Source organism: Solanum lycopersicum, chromosome 7 (assembly GCF_036512215.1).
Source record: "Solanum lycopersicum chromosome 7, SLM_r2.1".
Lineage (NCBI taxonomy): Eukaryota > Viridiplantae > Streptophyta > Magnoliopsida > Solanales > Solanaceae > Solanum > Solanum lycopersicum.
Window position 1 is genome coordinate 59,787,391 of NC_090806.1, and position 18,692 is coordinate 59,806,082.

At 31.6% G+C, this 18,692-nt stretch overlaps 2 protein-coding genes across 2 annotated transcripts in view; both read left to right on the forward strand.

Moving 5' to 3' along the window:
* The first annotated feature begins 2,546 nt into the window (after window positions 1-2,546).
* LOC138337236 (uncharacterized) overlaps window positions 2,547-18,692 on the forward strand; it is a 46,666-nt gene continuing 30,520 nt past the window's right edge. The window contains exon 1 of the mRNA XM_069286985.1: window positions 2,547-5,186. Coding sequence (XP_069143086.1) covers window positions 3,504-4,493 — 990 coding nt within the window. The 5' untranslated portion in view covers window positions 2,547-3,503 and the 3' untranslated portion in view covers window positions 4,494-5,186. The remainder of the gene's footprint in view (window positions 5,187-18,692) is intronic.
* LOC101250524 (3-hydroxyisobutyryl-CoA hydrolase-like protein 5) lies at window positions 7,989-11,122 on the forward strand. Its single transcript, XM_004243577.5, has 14 exons — window positions 7,989-8,142; window positions 8,250-8,333; window positions 8,436-8,504; window positions 8,784-8,847; window positions 8,970-9,127; window positions 9,237-9,321; window positions 9,443-9,528; window positions 9,655-9,776; window positions 9,870-9,930; window positions 10,045-10,143; window positions 10,254-10,355; window positions 10,475-10,516; window positions 10,617-10,732; window positions 10,914-11,122. The coding sequence occupies exons 1-14, from the start codon at window positions 8,068-8,070 to the stop codon at window positions 10,933-10,935; spliced, it is 1,185 nt and encodes a 394-aa protein (XP_004243625.2). The 5' UTR covers window positions 7,989-8,067; the 3' UTR covers window positions 10,936-11,122.

The window sequence follows — 18,692 nt, forward strand, 5'->3', positions numbered from 1 at the left end:
TACTATCCAAGATGTGTTCATGGCTGAAACGAACAAAACAATGAGAACTAAGAACAGTTCAAGGGTTGATTGTGCGACATATGTTGTCTAGGTATACACCAAAGCTCGACGGTTCAAAGATATCAAATCTACCGATTGACCGAGTATATCCGATATATGTTCACTACGGAAAGTTTAAAGGGAAACCTACTTATCTAGATGCGATTAACCTTTACCTACAAGACACACAAGTTTTTTCATGCATATGTTTTAACAATAGCCTTCCCCATTCATGTGGGGGATTGTTGGGTTTTAGCAAGTGTGAATGGGAAAAGAAAAGAGAAAATATCAAAAGTGAGGGAACTACTTTGGAGAGAAAATGAAAAGTCATTTGCAAAGTGCAAATGAAAAGTCATTTCTTATAAATTTGCAGGTAACGGTAACATTCCGAAAAGTTGTTACTCTTTCCGAAAAGTCGTTACTTTTTGAAAAGTCGTTACTTTCCAAAAAGTAGTTATTTTCTTAACAGACACAATTTTTCGAAAAGTTGTTATTTTTTCCAAAAGACACAACTTTCTGGATAAAATGGGTCTGAACAGATTTCACTGAACAGACATGTTCCTTGCTGAAAATGGCTATAAAAGGAAGTCAATTTTTGATTTTTTAATCACTGAAAATTTTTTCTTTCTCTGCATTTATTTTTCTCTCAAATAAAATCAAAGTGTCGATCGACTGAGTCTGTGTAACTTGTTGTTGTTCTTCAGTTCGTTGAAGTTAAAGAAGTTTGAGGTACCGCTATTTCTTTAACAGGTTTAATCCGTTTTATCTTGGGAGAAATTAATCCATAACCTTGGGTACAGTGAGGGGATTAAATTTCTTAAGGACACAAAGTAGTTTCTGTGGACTCGGATTAATTCTTCTATTTTAAATTTTTTCTGCTTCATCTTGTTTCTGTTTCTGTTCATTAACTTCATAAATACAAGTTATTTTGTAAGAATAACAAGAACTACACCCTTCAAGATGAACACCTCTTTCTAACCTGATTCAATCATCGATTATCGAACCACTGAACCTAACTCCGTCATTGAATCTGGCTCTGATATCACTTGTTCGGACAAAAAAATAAGCAGGTGTAAATGCGAAAGCTAGCAAAGCAAACCTCGAAAGATCACGAGTAAAAATACAAACGAGAAATATATCAAAAGACACAATTTAACGTGGTTCGGTCAATCGACCTACATCCACAAAGGAGATGAGCAATCCACTATAAATATGAGAGTACAAAATACAGAGAAAAACAACCTCAACCAATTCACTCAGAATACATGGGAGGTCCACACATGTGATAACGTATCAAACTTGTGACCCATAAATTTCCCCTAACCAAAACTCTCAAAGTCATTAAGACTACATTGTGAATGCTAATAAGTTAGAAGGAACATGTCTCTATTTATAGATTCCTAAACCTTTTCCTACTAGAAAAGGATTAGTCAATCCAAAACATTTTCCTGAAAGGAAAACCTATTTATGGTAAGAAATCAGAGCAAATAAAATCCAACAACAATGCCCTCGATTTCACTTATCTCTGTATATTAGTATCCGTACATTATAAGGAACAAGTTGTAGAGTAGAGAAAACCACTTGAGATACTTAGAATCATGAGTTTCTTAGCAACCTAACAATGAAATATGATCTCCAACTGGTTTCTGTGATTTTATGGAAAGATATTTGTTGTTGACGTTGAATTATATATAAGATACTAAGAGGGCACTCCAAAAAGTTTTACTGTCTAAATGGAATGTAAAGTTCAACCTTGAGTTCCTGCATCAGAGTTTTTAAGTTGCACGTGTAGTTTTTACAAGATATGTATCTAGGATGCATCATACTTCTGCTATATACTATATATTGGTCATGCTAAAAGTTTTGGAAAAATCAAGTTCCTAATCAGTTCTTGTTTATTTGACTCTTCCTATTACATTCAATTTCTATTAGAACTGAGCATATTCATGTTCCAGGTTAAAAGGTTAAAAGGATACTAATTGATTGACTTTCAGAAAGTAAATAATCTATCAGCACAAATTTGTGCTACTTGAATTAATAGGCATCCATGACACTCTGAATCAATAAAGTCAAGATATCCTCCCTAGGTTCAGATTAGAGCCATTAGGCACAAACCATGCAGTCATAACTTGGTCATGTATGCCCTCCTTCTTGTACATTGTTGTTGAGTTCAAGAATCCTAAATACTTACTATGATATGACAAATTACTCTGTTTCCCTAACCATGGTCATATTCGAGACAAATTACTCTGTTTCCCTAACCATGGTCATATTCGAGACAGAGGAACTAACTGATTAAACTAGAGAGTAAGAGGATTCAGGAACATATTTTACCATTTTTTGATGAATACTGACTTGAGTGACATGATTTCTAGTGATCTGGATAGTTCATTACTTGAGTTTTCATTGATAGATTCATAACTTAAGTTAGTCGTTCTATATAAGCAAATGTTGTGACATCATGACTGTTGTTTAGATATTCCTTTTGTAGAATCTTATAGAAAATATTTCTTTTGTTTAATTTATCAGGTCTGACCATCCTTTCAATATTTGCTTTATCTTGAACTGGAGATGGAACTGGAGAGCTGCTAGATCTTGTTTGTTTAAGGATAAAGAAAGTTGAGGTACTCTGACCCCCATTTGATATTTGTTGGTACTCTTTCATGATAGCTTGATGAAATTCCTGGTATCAAGTTCATTTGTTGATGCTGATGCTGAGCTTTCTCAATCTCACCTATCTGTTTTATTTTACTTACAAAATAAATCAATGAGTTTCTGCCGAATAAGTTAATACATACACAAATTGATTGAATATCGAATACAAGCCTGTAAATAATTCAGGTGCGCTTACTACAGTAGTACTAAATAGAGAAAAAATAGACATTTTCTCTTAGATTGTTGTTCTGTAAATCCACATCCACTTCATGTGTTCATTATGTTACAATTTTGGCATGAAAATAGAAAACATTATGACCAAAAATAGATCGATTAACTTGAAATGAAAACTAATTAGATGAAAGATTGTACTATGACTTACCCTCTTCTGCATATACTTCATTTCTGCATTAGCTGGTACATAAAATTGTTAAATATCACTCTAACCTTATAATTTTCTCATGAAAATCTTATAGGTGATATTGTCTGCTAATCTTGTTTTTTCGATGGATAAATCTTTGATTAGAATTCCAAGGACCACAAAAGAATATCTGATTGGTTTGAATTAGTTTTTGGAATTTGCTTTTAAAAATGGAGCTATAGAAGATAGAATAAAATGCCTTTGTCCTCAATGTTGTTTTGGAAAATGGCAGACTAGAGAGGTAGTATTTGATTATTTGATTTGCAATTCATTTCCTCAAAATTATTTCATTTGGGTTATGCATGGAGAAACAAGTGTGTTGCAAAATTCTAAAAGCAGAGAGTTTACTTAGGATACACTGCCTCCATAAAGTACTATAGAATTATTGATGAACGAAGCATTTCATGGCTTTAGGCAAGAGAGCTTTGATGTAGGTCTGTCACAAGTAGTGGCAGAAGAAGAGATATTAAAGGATATGCCCACATCATATGACAAAGACTTTTTTGAGTTGCTCAAAGATGGAAGGGAAGAATTGTATGAAGGGTATAAGTACTCAAAATTAGAGTTTTTGTTAAAGTTCTATCACATAAAATGTTTGTCTAGTCTAAGTGACAAAGGAATGACTATGATATTGGATCTACTCAGGGATGCCTTTGAATTTGCTACGATCCCTGATTCTTTTTATGAGGCTAAGAAAACTATCAACAAGTTATGTCTTGATTATGTTAAGATTTATGCTTGTACAAATGATTGCATTTTGTATTGGGGAGATGATGTTAATGAGGAAACATGCAAGAATTTTCATACTTCGAGATGGAAGCTTGATGAGAAGAATACAAACAGTAAAGTGGTCGCTAGAGGTAAGATTAAAAAAAAGAGACCTGCGAAAATTTTGTGTTACTTCCCATTAAAACCAAGATTACGAAGATTGTTCATTTGCTCTAAGATGACAGAACATATGAGGTGGCATACGGAAGGTGGTAACAAAGATGGAATTTTAAGGCATCCTAGAGATGGTGAGGCATGGAAGAGATTTGATACAATTTATCCTGAATATGCTTTTGAATCTCGAAATGTTCGATTACAGTTAGCTAGTGATGGTTTCAATCCCTTTGGAGCGATGAGTACTAATAATAGCATTTGGACAATAATTTTGGTTCCATATAACCTACCACCTTGGTTGTGCATGAAACAACCAAATTCTATTCTATCAATGATCATTCCAGGTCCACAAATGGTGGGAAATAACATAGATGTATACTTACAACCACTTATTAAGGAGTTTAATGGGTTGTGGAGTGAAGGTGTAGCAACTTTTGATTCATCAAAGAATGAAATGTTTAGAATGCGGGCAGCTCTTATGTTACAAAAGTTTTGAGTTTGGATGAAGTCACTTACATGGTATTTTCCTTTGCAGCCAGGTGATGTTAGTGCTAGTAGTCATAGTGAACCCCGCTGAAGTTTTATGAACAGTTGTAGATCCTTTCTTGAGTTTGGATGCTAGCGATCTAAAGTTTAAGCAATTTTTTGTAGTGATTTGAAGTTCAAGCAAGTTTCTGTACTGATTGAAAGTTTCTTGTAATAATATGGTTGAAGTGAATAACATGTTCCAATTAAGTTTGCAGAACTAATAGTACACCTTATGACATGTTTTTGTGGTGAACTATTGTGTTATTTCATATACTAATATGCCCTTTTAGGTTTGTCTATGTTAATTAATTAGTTATTAATATTTAATTTCCTGCAAAATTTTAGAAAAAGATACATTTCATAAATAGCAGGGGTTAAAACTCTTGTTAGTTTTAATGTATAATTTATGAATCGTGGGGGGTTTTTGACTCCCAGAGCATATAAATTGTTGGGGTTCTGAATCCTAGAATTTGTGCAGTTATCAATTTGTGGGTTCAAAACCCCGTTAGTAAACCCCCGCTACTAGTACCAGGGGTTAGAAAAAAAACCCTACGACTTAATTGTGGCACACCTAATTGTAGGAGTTTCTGCAACTGCCCTAAAACAAAGTTGCGGGGGTTACTGACCTCCGAAATATGTAATTTTAACCCCCAGATTTTAAGTTTTTTCTTCTCTTAGTCTACAAATGGAATTGAACATATTTTTATCACATATAAATGTTTTTCTTTTCAATATAACCTTCAAACTACAAAATTTTGACATACTATTATATCAAACAAAATTATGCATCTCATTTTGCAAACTAAAGAATTTTAAAGACAACACTATTTGCAAAGCAAAATCTATTCCACAACATATGGTTTGCGAATCTTTTTCCAAAGATACATATGATAAAAATTCAAAAATGTTCTCTTAGGAACTATTTTTCTCCTTAGATAAATAATAAGAAGGTTACATTGTATGATCTTTAATCGGAATACCACAATTTTTTTTGTTACATTCTCACTTCGACCTTGCTAAACAAAGCAATGAACTGGAGAAGTAATGCATTTATCTTCTACTTCCATGATCAAATTCTCAGAATAAGTAGAATACAAAAAATACTAACAGTATGTTAATTTTCTTAAGATTGTTGTTTATCTTGTATTCCTAAGATACTTAGAACATAACTTTGAAGAACTAGGTAAGACACAACAAAGATTAAGAACATTCAAAACTAGTAAAGAATAGAAACAGAAACATTTTAGAAAAAATATACGAAATGTCAATCTGTGTTTAAAAAATCTTACTGATTCCAACAAACTTTGCAGAAATACGAAGTTATCAAAGTTTAATGAACCAGTGAGACCAGAAGAACATAAATTAATTCACAAATCTAAAATCTGTAACACATACCAGAATCTGGAAAAATAGAAAGAAGATCAAGCTCACCGAATGCACAATATCCCCTTAAGGAAATTATTCCCCTTTAGTATTCGAGATTTAATTTGGAATATGTCCTCCCAGGATAGAATGATCTAAATCACTAGTGTATTGATACCCAAAACGTTGGTGTCATACCCACTCAACGACAATAAATTACACTTAGAATAATAGATTTAGTAGTAGAAAAAGTCCAGAAAAATTCTATTTTTTAAAATGAGAGAAAATTCCTCAATTTATAGAAAACAAAGGGTAGTGCCAAAGGGTTGTTATTTTGTCACAAACCTTTAAAAAGGTCGTCATCTTTTATAAAAGTCAAAACTTTCCATAAAAGTCATAATTTTTCATAAAATTCGCAACTTTTCATAAAAGTCGCAACTTTTTCATAAAAGTTGCAATCTTTGATAAAAATCGCAATCTTTGATAAAAGTCGGAACTCTTCATTTTTCTTTCATACCTTTGAAACCCAACATAATTTACTAGCAAAATAAAGATAATTTCTTTTCACAATTCGATAAATATGATGCAATATCTTAATTAAAACCATCTTTTCACTAGTCCACTTGAAATGAGACTGATCATAAATTTACAGCTTTCTAAAACAATATCATCTTTATAGAACAACAATCCTTTTCACAAAATAATAAATTTTACCATACAGCACTAATACTTGAACATCATTTTTTGGTTTATATAAAACCTTAAGTATGTCAAAATCTGGGTTAACTAGTTTCCTCATACAGCAATAAGAAAATGCAAAGCATCTCGAGATTAATTTTATTTTTATTTTGGTTTCTGTTTGATATTCGCATTGAAACTCAATTATTTCAATTTGCACCGTGTAAGACTCCAGGAAAGCGCTCTCTACCATGTACTTTTGCATATTTAAACCTGAAACTTCTAATTTAGAAAGAAGCAATCTACAGCACCACATTTTTTTATGGTACTTTTTAATCTGATTTGATATTAAGTATAGTGAACGACTAGTCTTTTTTGATTTATTCATAGAAATGTATTGCTTATCATTAGGAGCTTGCCTTAAATTTTGTTCAAGATTAAACCCAAAGTGCGTCCCAAAAAAGCCTTTGACAATATTCTATACTATATTTTTGGGGTAATGGTGGCTGATGGTGATTATAAATGATAGCTCTAAATAATTAAGATTAAGGTTTATAACAAATGAGGTGTTGTATACCATATGCACCTTAATTGTTCGATCAAAATTTCCTAAACTCGCATCAACATGATCTAATTAGTCTCGTCCCATTGTCATTCCTAATAGTGATTTGATCAAAATTTCTAAACTCGCATCGACCTAATTAATTTGAGTTTGAATTAAGTAGAATAGCAAGAGGTTGTTGCAACGTGCATCATTCTTAGGGGACGTGAAGTTGTAGGGATCCCTCAACTCTTTTTTCTTTTTAGTTATAACATAATTATAAAATCCAATGAGCTGTACTTAGTTATTTTAAGTTAGCACAAGATTTGTACTCAATTGGCAAATCTATTTAAATACACAAAATTTGTTATTTAAAACAAAAACAAAAAAAATGTGCCAAAACATAGATACATTCTTGAATGAAGAAAGTGCTGAATTTCCTAATAATGATTGACATTGATAAATTTAATAGTTTGATGAAGGATTATTTTAACTATCAGCAATATTTTGATGATATTTGTTTACACTTAAAATATCCCACTAATCACTAATTAACTCAATAAAAAAAATAGAATATATATGTTTTGCACCCCAAATATGATGCCACACATTTTTTCTCATTATTTTTTAAAAGTATTCAATCGTTTCGTTCCATTCACGTCTAAGTTTTGTTGACATTTTATATCATTAACTAATCAAGATCCTATAGCTGATTTTTTTCAATTATTATAATTCAGCTGGAATATGAAATTCATCACGTTTAATACTATAACAATGATTCTTTCAGATTACAGAGAGAAGAGAAAGGAAAAATATTTTAATTAATCATAATTAGAGCGTGTAAAATTCAATATATAAAGTCCTATAATTTCTTATGCACAAATAATATCTCCATTAATACTTTTGATCAAGCTCAGTGTTCCTTTTTTCTCCAGTACTAAATCAACCTAATTAAGTTGCTATGACAATAATATCTATTCCTAGTAGCACCACAATGTTTCCAATGCCTCAACAAGTATTCAGAAAAAATAAAGAGGTAATTACAACGTTACTAAAACAACTTATTAATGTCAAAAATATTCTTCGATATTATGGATCTTCGGTCCGATATATGTAGCTTAATATATTTTTGGTTGTCATTAGGTTGTTATGGCTGAGGAAATGGGTTGCGCTAGAATGCTCACCTTGAATCGGCCTGATAATTTAAATTATATATCAGCCAAAGTGGTATATATTTAATAATTTATACTATATACTATATATGTATGGCTATAAAATGGCTATTGCAATGTTCACCTTAATTTTAATATTTTTTTTTTATATAATTAGGCATTAGCACTCGGGCAGAACTTTGAGAAATATGAGAATGATGATAATGCTGATTTTGTAATCATCAAGGTAAGGACTTATTAAGAAGTATTTTTTTTATAACGCATAAACGTGTCCTTTTTACTTGGTATTGGCTGACATCTATACCTTGGAATGTGTACAAATAGACACACATACGACGTCACGTAATATGCAAATTATCATGTAGGATCGACATGCATGGGTGTCTATTTGTTTAATTGTTGAAAGGCGATAACTATCTTTTATAAGGCCAAGTTAAAAGACATTTATATGTATTATATCTTTTGATTTTGCCAATTTAATTCTCATTAATTTGCACATATATAGGGGGCTGGTCGTACTTTTTCTGCTGGTGGAGACTTACATATGTTCTATGATGGACGAAACACAAGTAACTGTTTTTTTTTTCATTTGTTACTATATATATGTTAGAACTATACTATTGACATTATTAATTAATTACTACATGTTCTATTCATTTAAACTAATGAGTATATTAATTGTTTGAATTAGGGGATTCTGGCATTGAATGTATTTATAGAATGTATTGGCTTTGCTACCACATTCATACTTACAAGAAACCGCATATTGCTCTTGTTCATGGAATGTCAGTGGGTGGGGGTGCATCCTTGATGACTCCAATGAAATTCTCTGTCGTCACTGAGAAAGCGGTCAGTACATATATCGTATACTTATCTTATAAATGATGATCTGATTGTACGAATTCAACCGATATTTAATTTCAAGTCGTCTAACCTTTTTGTTGATGTAACTTTACAGTTTAGTTCTACTCCTGAAATAAATATAGGGTTCCATCCAGATTGTGGCTTCTCATATATGCTTCCGCGTCTTCCAGGCCGACTAGGTAATTAAGCACAAGACTTGACTCCTACCTTGTATTTTAATACCCAATAATAATATATATGTAAAAGAGAAAGTACCTCTCCAAAAATATGTTAATTAATTAATTACATGTATGTATGTAGGGGAATACGTGGGCTTAACAGGAGAAAAACTAAGGGGTAAAGAAATTGTTGCTGCTGGACTAGCCACTCATTTTGTTCCTTCACAGGTTAGTCCAAGCTTTTCCTTTTCTTCAGAAATTCACCATACACTACAACAAATATTATATTGCCGCTAAAAAGTTTTACTGCCTTTAATTATCTCTTTTGCTCATATTTTTTATTTCAAATGCCAGAAATTATTTCAGTTGGAGAAGCGTTTGGTGAGCCTAAAAAATGGAGATGAGGATACAATTAGATCAGTCATCAATGAATTTTCCTCAAATATTCACATTGATGAAAGAAGTATCTTGAACAAGTAATGTCTCATATAATTAAATTATTATTTTGAAATTTTGCTTTGAAACGAAATATTGAGAGTAACATTTTTATTTTTCAAATTTATGTGTAGGTTGTCCATAATCAATAAGTGTTTCTCCAAGAATTCTGTGGAGGAAATTATCGAGTCATTTGTAAGAATTCATTTTTCTAATTACATGATATTTTTAAATTTTCTACCACATTGCATACTAAGTGAAAAAATATTCAATTTTTTTTAAATGTATTTTCTGCACTAACTTTTTCAGGAAGCTGAGGGAAGTAGAAAAGGAAATGATTGGATTATGCCAGTACTTAAAAGACTAAAGAGAGCATCTCCAACATCATTAAAAATAACATTGAGATCGGTAATAAATCTTTTATTATGTTTATTGAACTAGAAAAATAACTTTATCAAGCGCTCAAAACTTTATAAGCATTCAAAAATAACCTTACCTTTATTCCTATGTTTTTTTAGATACGAGAAGGAAGAACACAAACTATATCTGAATGTTTGAGGAGAGAATTTAGAATTTCAATGAACATACAACGAACCATAATATCTGGTGACTTTTATGAGGTAATTAGTTTACAAATTCGTTTAAGTAAACTCAATCTTATCATGTACATCATATGTAGAAGAACACTTAATTTGCGATTACTAATTTAAAGTTCATGAAATATTTTTCACATATGAAGGGCATAAGGGCTCAGGTAATTGACAAGGATAAGTCTCCAAAGGTATGCACCTTTTTTTCTTAGTATATAAGTAATACTTAGTATTTATCAATATTGAATCATGTGCTTTATTATTAAAATATTTCTCTTTCATTTTATATAGTGGAACCCTTCAACTCTTGACAAAGTGCATGATGATCAACTTGACTTAATCTTCAAGCCATTTGAAGATCATGACTTGGAACTTCAAATTCCTGTTGATGAAGAAGAATTATACAGGTTTGAATATTGGAGTGATCATATAACAGTTGCATTTTATCCAACAATAGATTTTGCAATATATTATTATTATTATTATTATTATTATTATTATTATTATTATTATTATTATTATTATTATTACTACTATTATTAGTTAATAGTCATTAATCTTGCATATATTTGATCTAATAATTAACAGGTGGAGAGGAAAATATGAATAATTCCAGCTATTCTCATCTCAACCAAGTGAACGTTCAAAAGGCATTCCCATCAGTGTCGTCTCGTGAAAGTGTCTTTGTATAACTTGTTTTTTGTTATTAGTGACATACAACAAAGTATATAGTTATTTGTTCCAAAACATATATGCAAGTATACGTGATCTCCAAATAATATAATGATTTGTAGTCAGATATTGATCTCATGGCAACTTGATTTTACAGTTTATCAAATTCCAAAACAACATTCATGCAATTACTCCAAAACAAGGGTATTATCCTCTCATATTCATAGCAACATTCAAAAGATAGTTATATGCTACAAAGGTATAACAAATTATTTGAGTGGGTTTTTTAATTGATTCAAGTGGGTCTTTTAATTATGGATAGAATTGATTAAATAAATATTGAATATGTATTTATGATTGAGACATGTGTGCACCGTTAATAGAAATGGTATATACACCGCATAACGTGGACAGTAAGGACATCGATGTCCTAGAAATATAACAGAGAATATTATTGAGATACCATTTACGATAATTAAAAAATATAGAAGGTTAAAGTTGGATCCATAATTCTTGAAACAATGTCAAGTGTCATGATCCGAGTCTATAATCCAACCGAGACACGGTATTTAAAACCACGAGTGATCCCCAAGATAAACCTTGGCATATCATATGATATAAAAATTGAAGAGGATGTTGTAAACTGAAAGAACAAATAAAGTTAAGTTCAAGAATAAGTCTTTTACAATTGAATACTAATTAATGTAGAGTTTTTAAACTGAATAAAACGATTAGCCTGGTAAAGACCCTGGATTGCCTGAAAACTAACATAATTTAATTGAATAAAATATAGTGACTCATAAGTGAAGTCCTCTGAATGCGACGATGAATCACCACAATGCTAAAGGTAGAGGAACTCAATTAGTGGAACGTCTTTCAAGTAAATCTAAATTAGGGTGCTAAAATTTACAATATAAAATGATGTAGCGCAAAGTAGCATCAAGACAAAAAATGTACTGGTATGTAATGTAAAGAGTGAGATCAACAATTATACAAGAAATTGGAAGAACTATAAATATGAACATTAGTTATACACAACCATAACTAAAGAACTGAGAGTCAAAACTGTGACATATGACATAAAATTTAGAGTAACAAAAATGTATATTTGAGACTATATTTCCTGAAATTATGTCTATAAGGATGCATATTTAAAAATATATTATCTTAAAATCTTACAATGATAATATCAAGAAGACATAAAATAAAAGAAGTAGATCTTTTATGTGAGACCGTGCCCGATATTCATTGTGTGAGCTCACGATGCACCAACTTACAATCCCAATGGGGGAGGGTTTCATATACCTTGTCAGTATATAGATTCTGTCTATCTAATGTAGATCCGCTAATCTGAGCCTCTCATGGCTAAATGGTCTATTGCCAAAGCGGTGAAACATAATTCTACTATGGCCCATAGTTTTGAAATTTTGAGCTATCTAATACCCTCGATGCTAAACACTACTCCAAAAACATACTATCTACGTAGTTCATAACATGTCTATTAACTTATCTAGTAGCTTATAATGAATCTTGCTCTAAAATATTTTTCTAAAACTTATATGACTTTGTGACTATGCTCAAATCTGTGAGACGGACGTCAAATCTTTCTATCTAAAATCATATGTTGAAATCCCTTTCTGAAACATATCTTTCGAATCATGAGAAAAAAATGTAGAACTTGTGGATATTCAAAAAGAGCTTTCATAATAATTTAAGGACTCTAAAGTCATGCTTTAATATATAAGCTTCAAGAATCATGGAAAAAATCATGTCAAGAACTAATAAGAATGACAATGAAAAAAATCTTGCTCAACATAAAAAAAAAAACATAACAGTCAAAATCTATAATCATGAATAAGTTCAAGAAATCATGCAATTGAATCATAAAAAGAGTGAATCTGAAAGTAGACTTATAAATCCTAACCATAAAATTGAATTCTTGAAAATTTAGAAATTTATACATGAAGATGAAAGGAATTCTTCATTAGAGTCGTAAATACTTTAATCGATCTGATTACAAAAGTGTGATCTTGGAAGAAGGAGAGTGACAAAACTTTTCTTGAATCTTGGAGATGAGTTCTTGCGGAGCTTTCTTGAAAATCTATGAATTTCATGAGTAGGAGAAATTGATTTGTGTTAAGATGAAAAAATTACAAGGTTCTATGGCTAAATCTTCCCTTGGATGATGGATGGTCCTTGAAGGAAGTTAGTTTCTTGAAAACTTGTCTTTTTAGGGTAGATTATGAACTAGGGGAGTGAATACATCTTTGAGTGTTACTAAAAGACCCAGAGGCGTGCAACTACGAAAAATGTAGAAGTTTTTGCCTCCGTACGTGTGCTAGTGCTTAGAAAATGCCTTGTGCATGCGGCAAGACAGTGTCTAGTAAAGTGGGCACAACTTTTTACCCCTAATCCTGGATAATTAATGCAAATTTGGTGGCATTGAAAACAAAATCATATAGACCTTTAGTTTAATAGTCCACGAGTCACCTAATTCATGATATGCTAAGAGATGTGCTTGTTTGAAGTTGACCCTTGCATGAACTAATGTGAAAACTTAGGTGGTAGGAAGGTTTTAAAGCTTGCTTGGTGTTATAGGTTCCTTATGACCCTAAATCACTTTTGATTGCTACACTCAATAAAGGATCTTAAAAAACGTGAGAAAGTAGGACATATATTACGCAGTTCAAACATATATATTTACAATGAACTATTCACATTCTAAGAGTAGAGTTGTGAGGTATTAATTACATCAATCCAATCACAACAATTAATTAATAGACTCAAAATATATTATTCTATTCAAAAAATAGTTTCATATATGGACTTTTAAGTAGGAAAGCTATTTTTCCTAATTAGTCTAGCAACGCGACTTGAGAAATTTAATAGTTTGATGGAGGACTAGTGTATAATCAATAGTATTTTGATGATATTTATTTACACTTAAAAACATTCTCAGTGCTTAACTAAAAAAGAAATAGAATTTATATATTTTGCAGACCAAATATGATGTGAGTTATTATCACAATTATATGTCACTCGCGGTTCGAGTTATTAATTTAATGAATGATGTGCAAAACAAAATATAAACATATGATAATTAAAATTTAATCTTTTACCTCGTATAATTTTTCAGGGAAGAGTATGCACCAAACCATTAAAGGTGGCTTGGTGTTAGACCCCTGATCTAAGTCACTCAATTAAATGGCAACATGGACAATGTATAAAGCATGTTAACATGTCACTTGTATAATCCAAGGAAATAAACATGCAAGGCTTAGTTGACGACGGACTATTGACGAAGCTAAGGTGTGCACAGTGCCACCATAGCGTGATTTCCAAGCAATCAGTGAGGACCAAGGACTTAAAGGCAAGGCAGGTTGGTAAGAACTTAACCAGATGAAAGCTTAACAATGTTGTAAGGACCTATCATTGATATTCAAAGAAAAAACAAGGGCAAACGACCAACAAGGCTAAGGCAACAATGAAAGGATATTGATGACAACGTGGGATGAAGCAATGACATAGATTTATGACTGTGGCGTGGAAGCATTGAGTGGTAGCAGTGCAAGGCTGAAAAGTATGAGTGTGGAAGTGTTAAACATGGGAGTAGCTCGTCCAAAAGGCAAGCAAAGTCAAAGCTGGCCGACGGTTACAAAAAGTGCAACATTATCTCATTTCGTGTGGAACTTGTTTTTTGCGCCTTGTTTGAATTATTTTAAATATATCAAGTAGTTTTGGGGGTGTCAAATACAGTGTATAAGATTAGGCTAAATCCAACATGTGTTTTATTTTTATTACGTCACTTGTCGGTAGTTTGCTGCACATAGTATTATAAATGTACAGGTTGTCTTATGGTGTAACTAGGGTTTGATTGTTCTATGTATTAGGGAATACTTATTAGAGTTTCAAAACTAACTTAAGGTCTAGGGTGATCTTATAGTGCCAATATTGGTACGATATGGGAATGTTCTTGTATTCACTTTATTAATAAAAGTTGAAAATTAAGTTTTATGTAAAGTTGGTTGCCTTTGTCTCGGTTTATATTTTGGTGGCTTAATCATATTGTTGTCTACTGTTTTATGTTGTTTAAAATGTCCAAGATTTAGTCTTAAAAACGTTGCTACCTATTTTTCGAGTAAATACCAAAACAGTCCTAAATTTGGTTAAGTGTTGAAAGGCTGAAGTCGACAAAGTTATTGACTGCCAAATTGGGTTAAATCAGTGAACTATTTATGTTCTTAGATCAGCCCCTTACACTTGGCCATAAAGACCTTGAACACTGGTACCCCGCATTAATTATACTTGGCTTGAATTTTTTAAAATGAGGAAAATGAATTTTCTAATGAAAAATAAATAAATAAATTTATAAGTGATATTCCATCTCTTGACCATCCCACTCCCCACCCGATCCCTTTCCTATAGTGTTTTATTAGATAATACATATATGTTCTTGGACAAGTTATTTAAATAGACGGGTTTATTTCTAAAACAAAAAAAATGTGTCACGCTATTCTTGAAAGAATAAAAACTGTTGATTTGATAAATAGTAGATTAAATCCCTTTCATTGGAAATTAGCTGAGATTTCTGCAAACTTAAGGAGATTTGAATGGAAACTGTTAATTGCCAAAACATACCTTATTTTATCTAAAATTAGTGCAGTAACACAAGTTACTAGTGGATATTTAATAGTTTGATGAAGGACTATTTAAATTATCGGCAATATTTTGACGATATTTTTTTACATTATTCGTCTTTCGAATTTTATATTTTTATAGTACTTGTACTCAGGTTTTTGGGTATTTTTTTGAGTGAATAAGTTTGTTTTGTCTGTCTTTTTCTTGCTTTATATTTTTTATTTTCTTTGGTTTTCGTTGGTTGAGGCTGACTTATCTTGGTGAGAAACAGAAGTGACATTAATGTCAATTTTTGGATCGTAACAGGTCCATAACAAGGCAATTCACAAAGCATTATAAACTACGTATTGCCTTTTTTGGTAATCCTATTTTCATTCATTAAAATTAATTAAGTGGGCTAATTGAACTCATCACCTCATTTTCATTACTCCCCAACACTAGTAATGAATGGGATTACAAAATTCTATAAGTTTTATAAGGTTTAGAAGAACACTTGCCTCAAGTTCAATCAAAAGTCAATTCAAGACTTGAGTCTTTTCTTTCCGAACAATTTTCAGAGCCACACAATCTAATCCAATCACGTAATTATATAAGATTCCAGAATTAACAACACGTAATTATATGAGGTTTGAACTCAAAATCTTAACTAGAAAGTATTGCTTAGGTCATTTGAAATTCGTTTCGCAAACAATTTCGAAAATGTAGGAAAAATTCACATTTACCATTTTTGTTTTGAAACTCAAGTTCGTAAAAAGCCTTGTCATTTGTCAATCAAAATCCTATGTTTTGTAGTTAAAATTCATAAGTATTCAAAGGGAATTGAAATTTTAGGGTCACAAAAAGCCTACCAAAATGATTTAGCACTAAAGATCTTTTCAAACTCGCCTCCGAGGGTTTTACAAAGCTCAAAATGGATAAAATCTCAAGGGTGTCGGGCAAAGGGGGTCTCAGATTTAGCAAAAGTGACCTATGGTTTGCAAAAGCAAACCCAGAAAAATTCCGGCCTGCACTTTACGAATTAACCTTCATTGCCGCAAAGGTCACGAACGCGAAAAGGGCAGACACTATCGCAGAGGTCTGGGGTCTCACCTCCCTCACTTTTGTGATTAGTATCTCGCAATCACGAGGTTCACGAAACTAAACATCCTATCGCGATCGCGAAGTGTAACAAACTCATACCTCAACCCAATTCAGTCAACAAAAAAATCATAGAATGAACCAGTGGGATTCGTTCGAATATGCACTTTGACTAATCTCGAAGTTTCAAACTCAATGGATCCATCAAAATACAAATTTGAGGAAGGTCTCCTTGACCCAACATCCGTGAAAGTCACAAGAAACTAATATGACGTGTAAAAAACCTAAAACAAGCTCAAGACTTCTGAAAATTCAACCAAGACCTCTTTTGAGCCTAAAATAATCCCCAAATTCAATGGAGCACTTGAAAATTTGATTCGAGCATTCGAATCCCAAATGTTGACCAAAGTCAACGCAAGGCTAAAACTCCACAATTTTCTAACTTGGGACCAGAAATCCAAAAAAAACTCCAAATTTGAAACTTACAACTCTCTTAAACCAATTCTCACATCTAAAAATTAACGAAATTTCATTCCGACACTCGAAATTTTATTAGACACCAAAAAACACTTTTTAACAACATTAGCCTTTCAAATTTCAAAATTCCCAAAATTCATAACTTTTTAACTTAAAACTTGAAACTAATTTCAAAACTCACTCAAAACGACTTGGGATCAATAATTTGTAATTTTGTAAAAATTTGAATGGTAATTTTGTAAAAATTTTCAAAAATGACTGACAACACGACAGTAGATACCAAAACAATCTATTTCTAATTTCATACAAAAATATTCAAGCAATTATCATAACCCAAACAAGGGTATTAGTCTCTGATGTTCATAGCAACCTTCAAAAGATTTATTATGAGAAAAAAATAGAAAAAAATAAAACAAGTCTTTTATTTGAGTGGGTATTTTAGTTAATTCGGGTGAGTCTTTTAATTATGGATATAAACTAAATAAATATAGGATAGGTCACAGGTGTTTAATATTGTCATATGTATTACATAGTTAGTAGAAAGGATACATATACCCCAAAAACTTGGATGGTAAGGACATTAGAATCCTAAAAATATAACGAAGAGTATTTAAATATCATTTACGATAATACTAGAATATAATTATCCTTTTTTCATTCACTTTATTGCACTAAAGTCACTTTATTACTTTTTAAAATGAAGATATCATTCAATTTATTATGAAAGTCTTTAAGCAATTTTTTGTAACCAAAAGTCATGCAACTTTACCTAAGTATCACATAAAGTCATTAGGACGAAATAAAAGAGATACACTCAATTTATTATGAAAATCACTAAACAATTTTTTTAAACCAAAAGTCACACAACTTTACCTTCATAATGTTGGAAAAGAAGTACAGAGAAATATGGAAATAATAAAAAAGGAGAAACAAAATTGCGACTGCGTTTTAGTTTTAGATTAATTGGAAATACTCAAATAACAAAATACGCTTACGTGATATATAGGCTAAGAGATAAATAATTTATCCAAAAATATAGATCATGTAACCCACTATGACACTTAAATAACAATTCTAATAAAACTAGAGTAAATATAGGAAACTACTTAACAAAGACCCAAAGACTAGTTCTACTAATTTACCCATGTCCCTATTAAGTCAATCTTTTTGAATCACTTTTTTAACACTCCTCTTGATTCAAAACTACAAACAACAAAAAATCCTCTGAAGTAACAGAATTTCTCCTCCGATGAAGCCTTTGTCAATACATCAGCCAACTGCTCTTGTGTGCTACAATATTCCAATAATATTTCCTCCTTTGCAACCATGTCGCAGATGAAATGATAACGAATATCAATATGCTTTGTCCTGCTGTGAAATGTTGAGTTCTTTGTCATGGAGATAATTGTGTTATTGTCACAAAATATCTCTGTTTCTCCTCTTTGCTCCTGTTGAAGATCAGCTAACACTCTGCTTAGCCAGACGGCTTGACAATCTACTGAA

Coding starts and splice junctions, on each gene's coding strand:
- LOC101250524 (XM_004243577.5), top strand. CDS start 8,068: ATGACAATAATATCTATTCCTAGTAGCACCACAATGTTTCCAATGCCT. Junction 8,334..8,435: donor ATTATATATCAGCCAAAGTG/GTATATATTTAA, acceptor TTATATAATTAG/GCATTAGCACTCGGGCAGAA. Junction 8,848..8,969: donor CTATGATGGACGAAACACAA/GTAACTGTTTTT, acceptor TGTTTGAATTAG/GGGATTCTGGCATTGAATGT.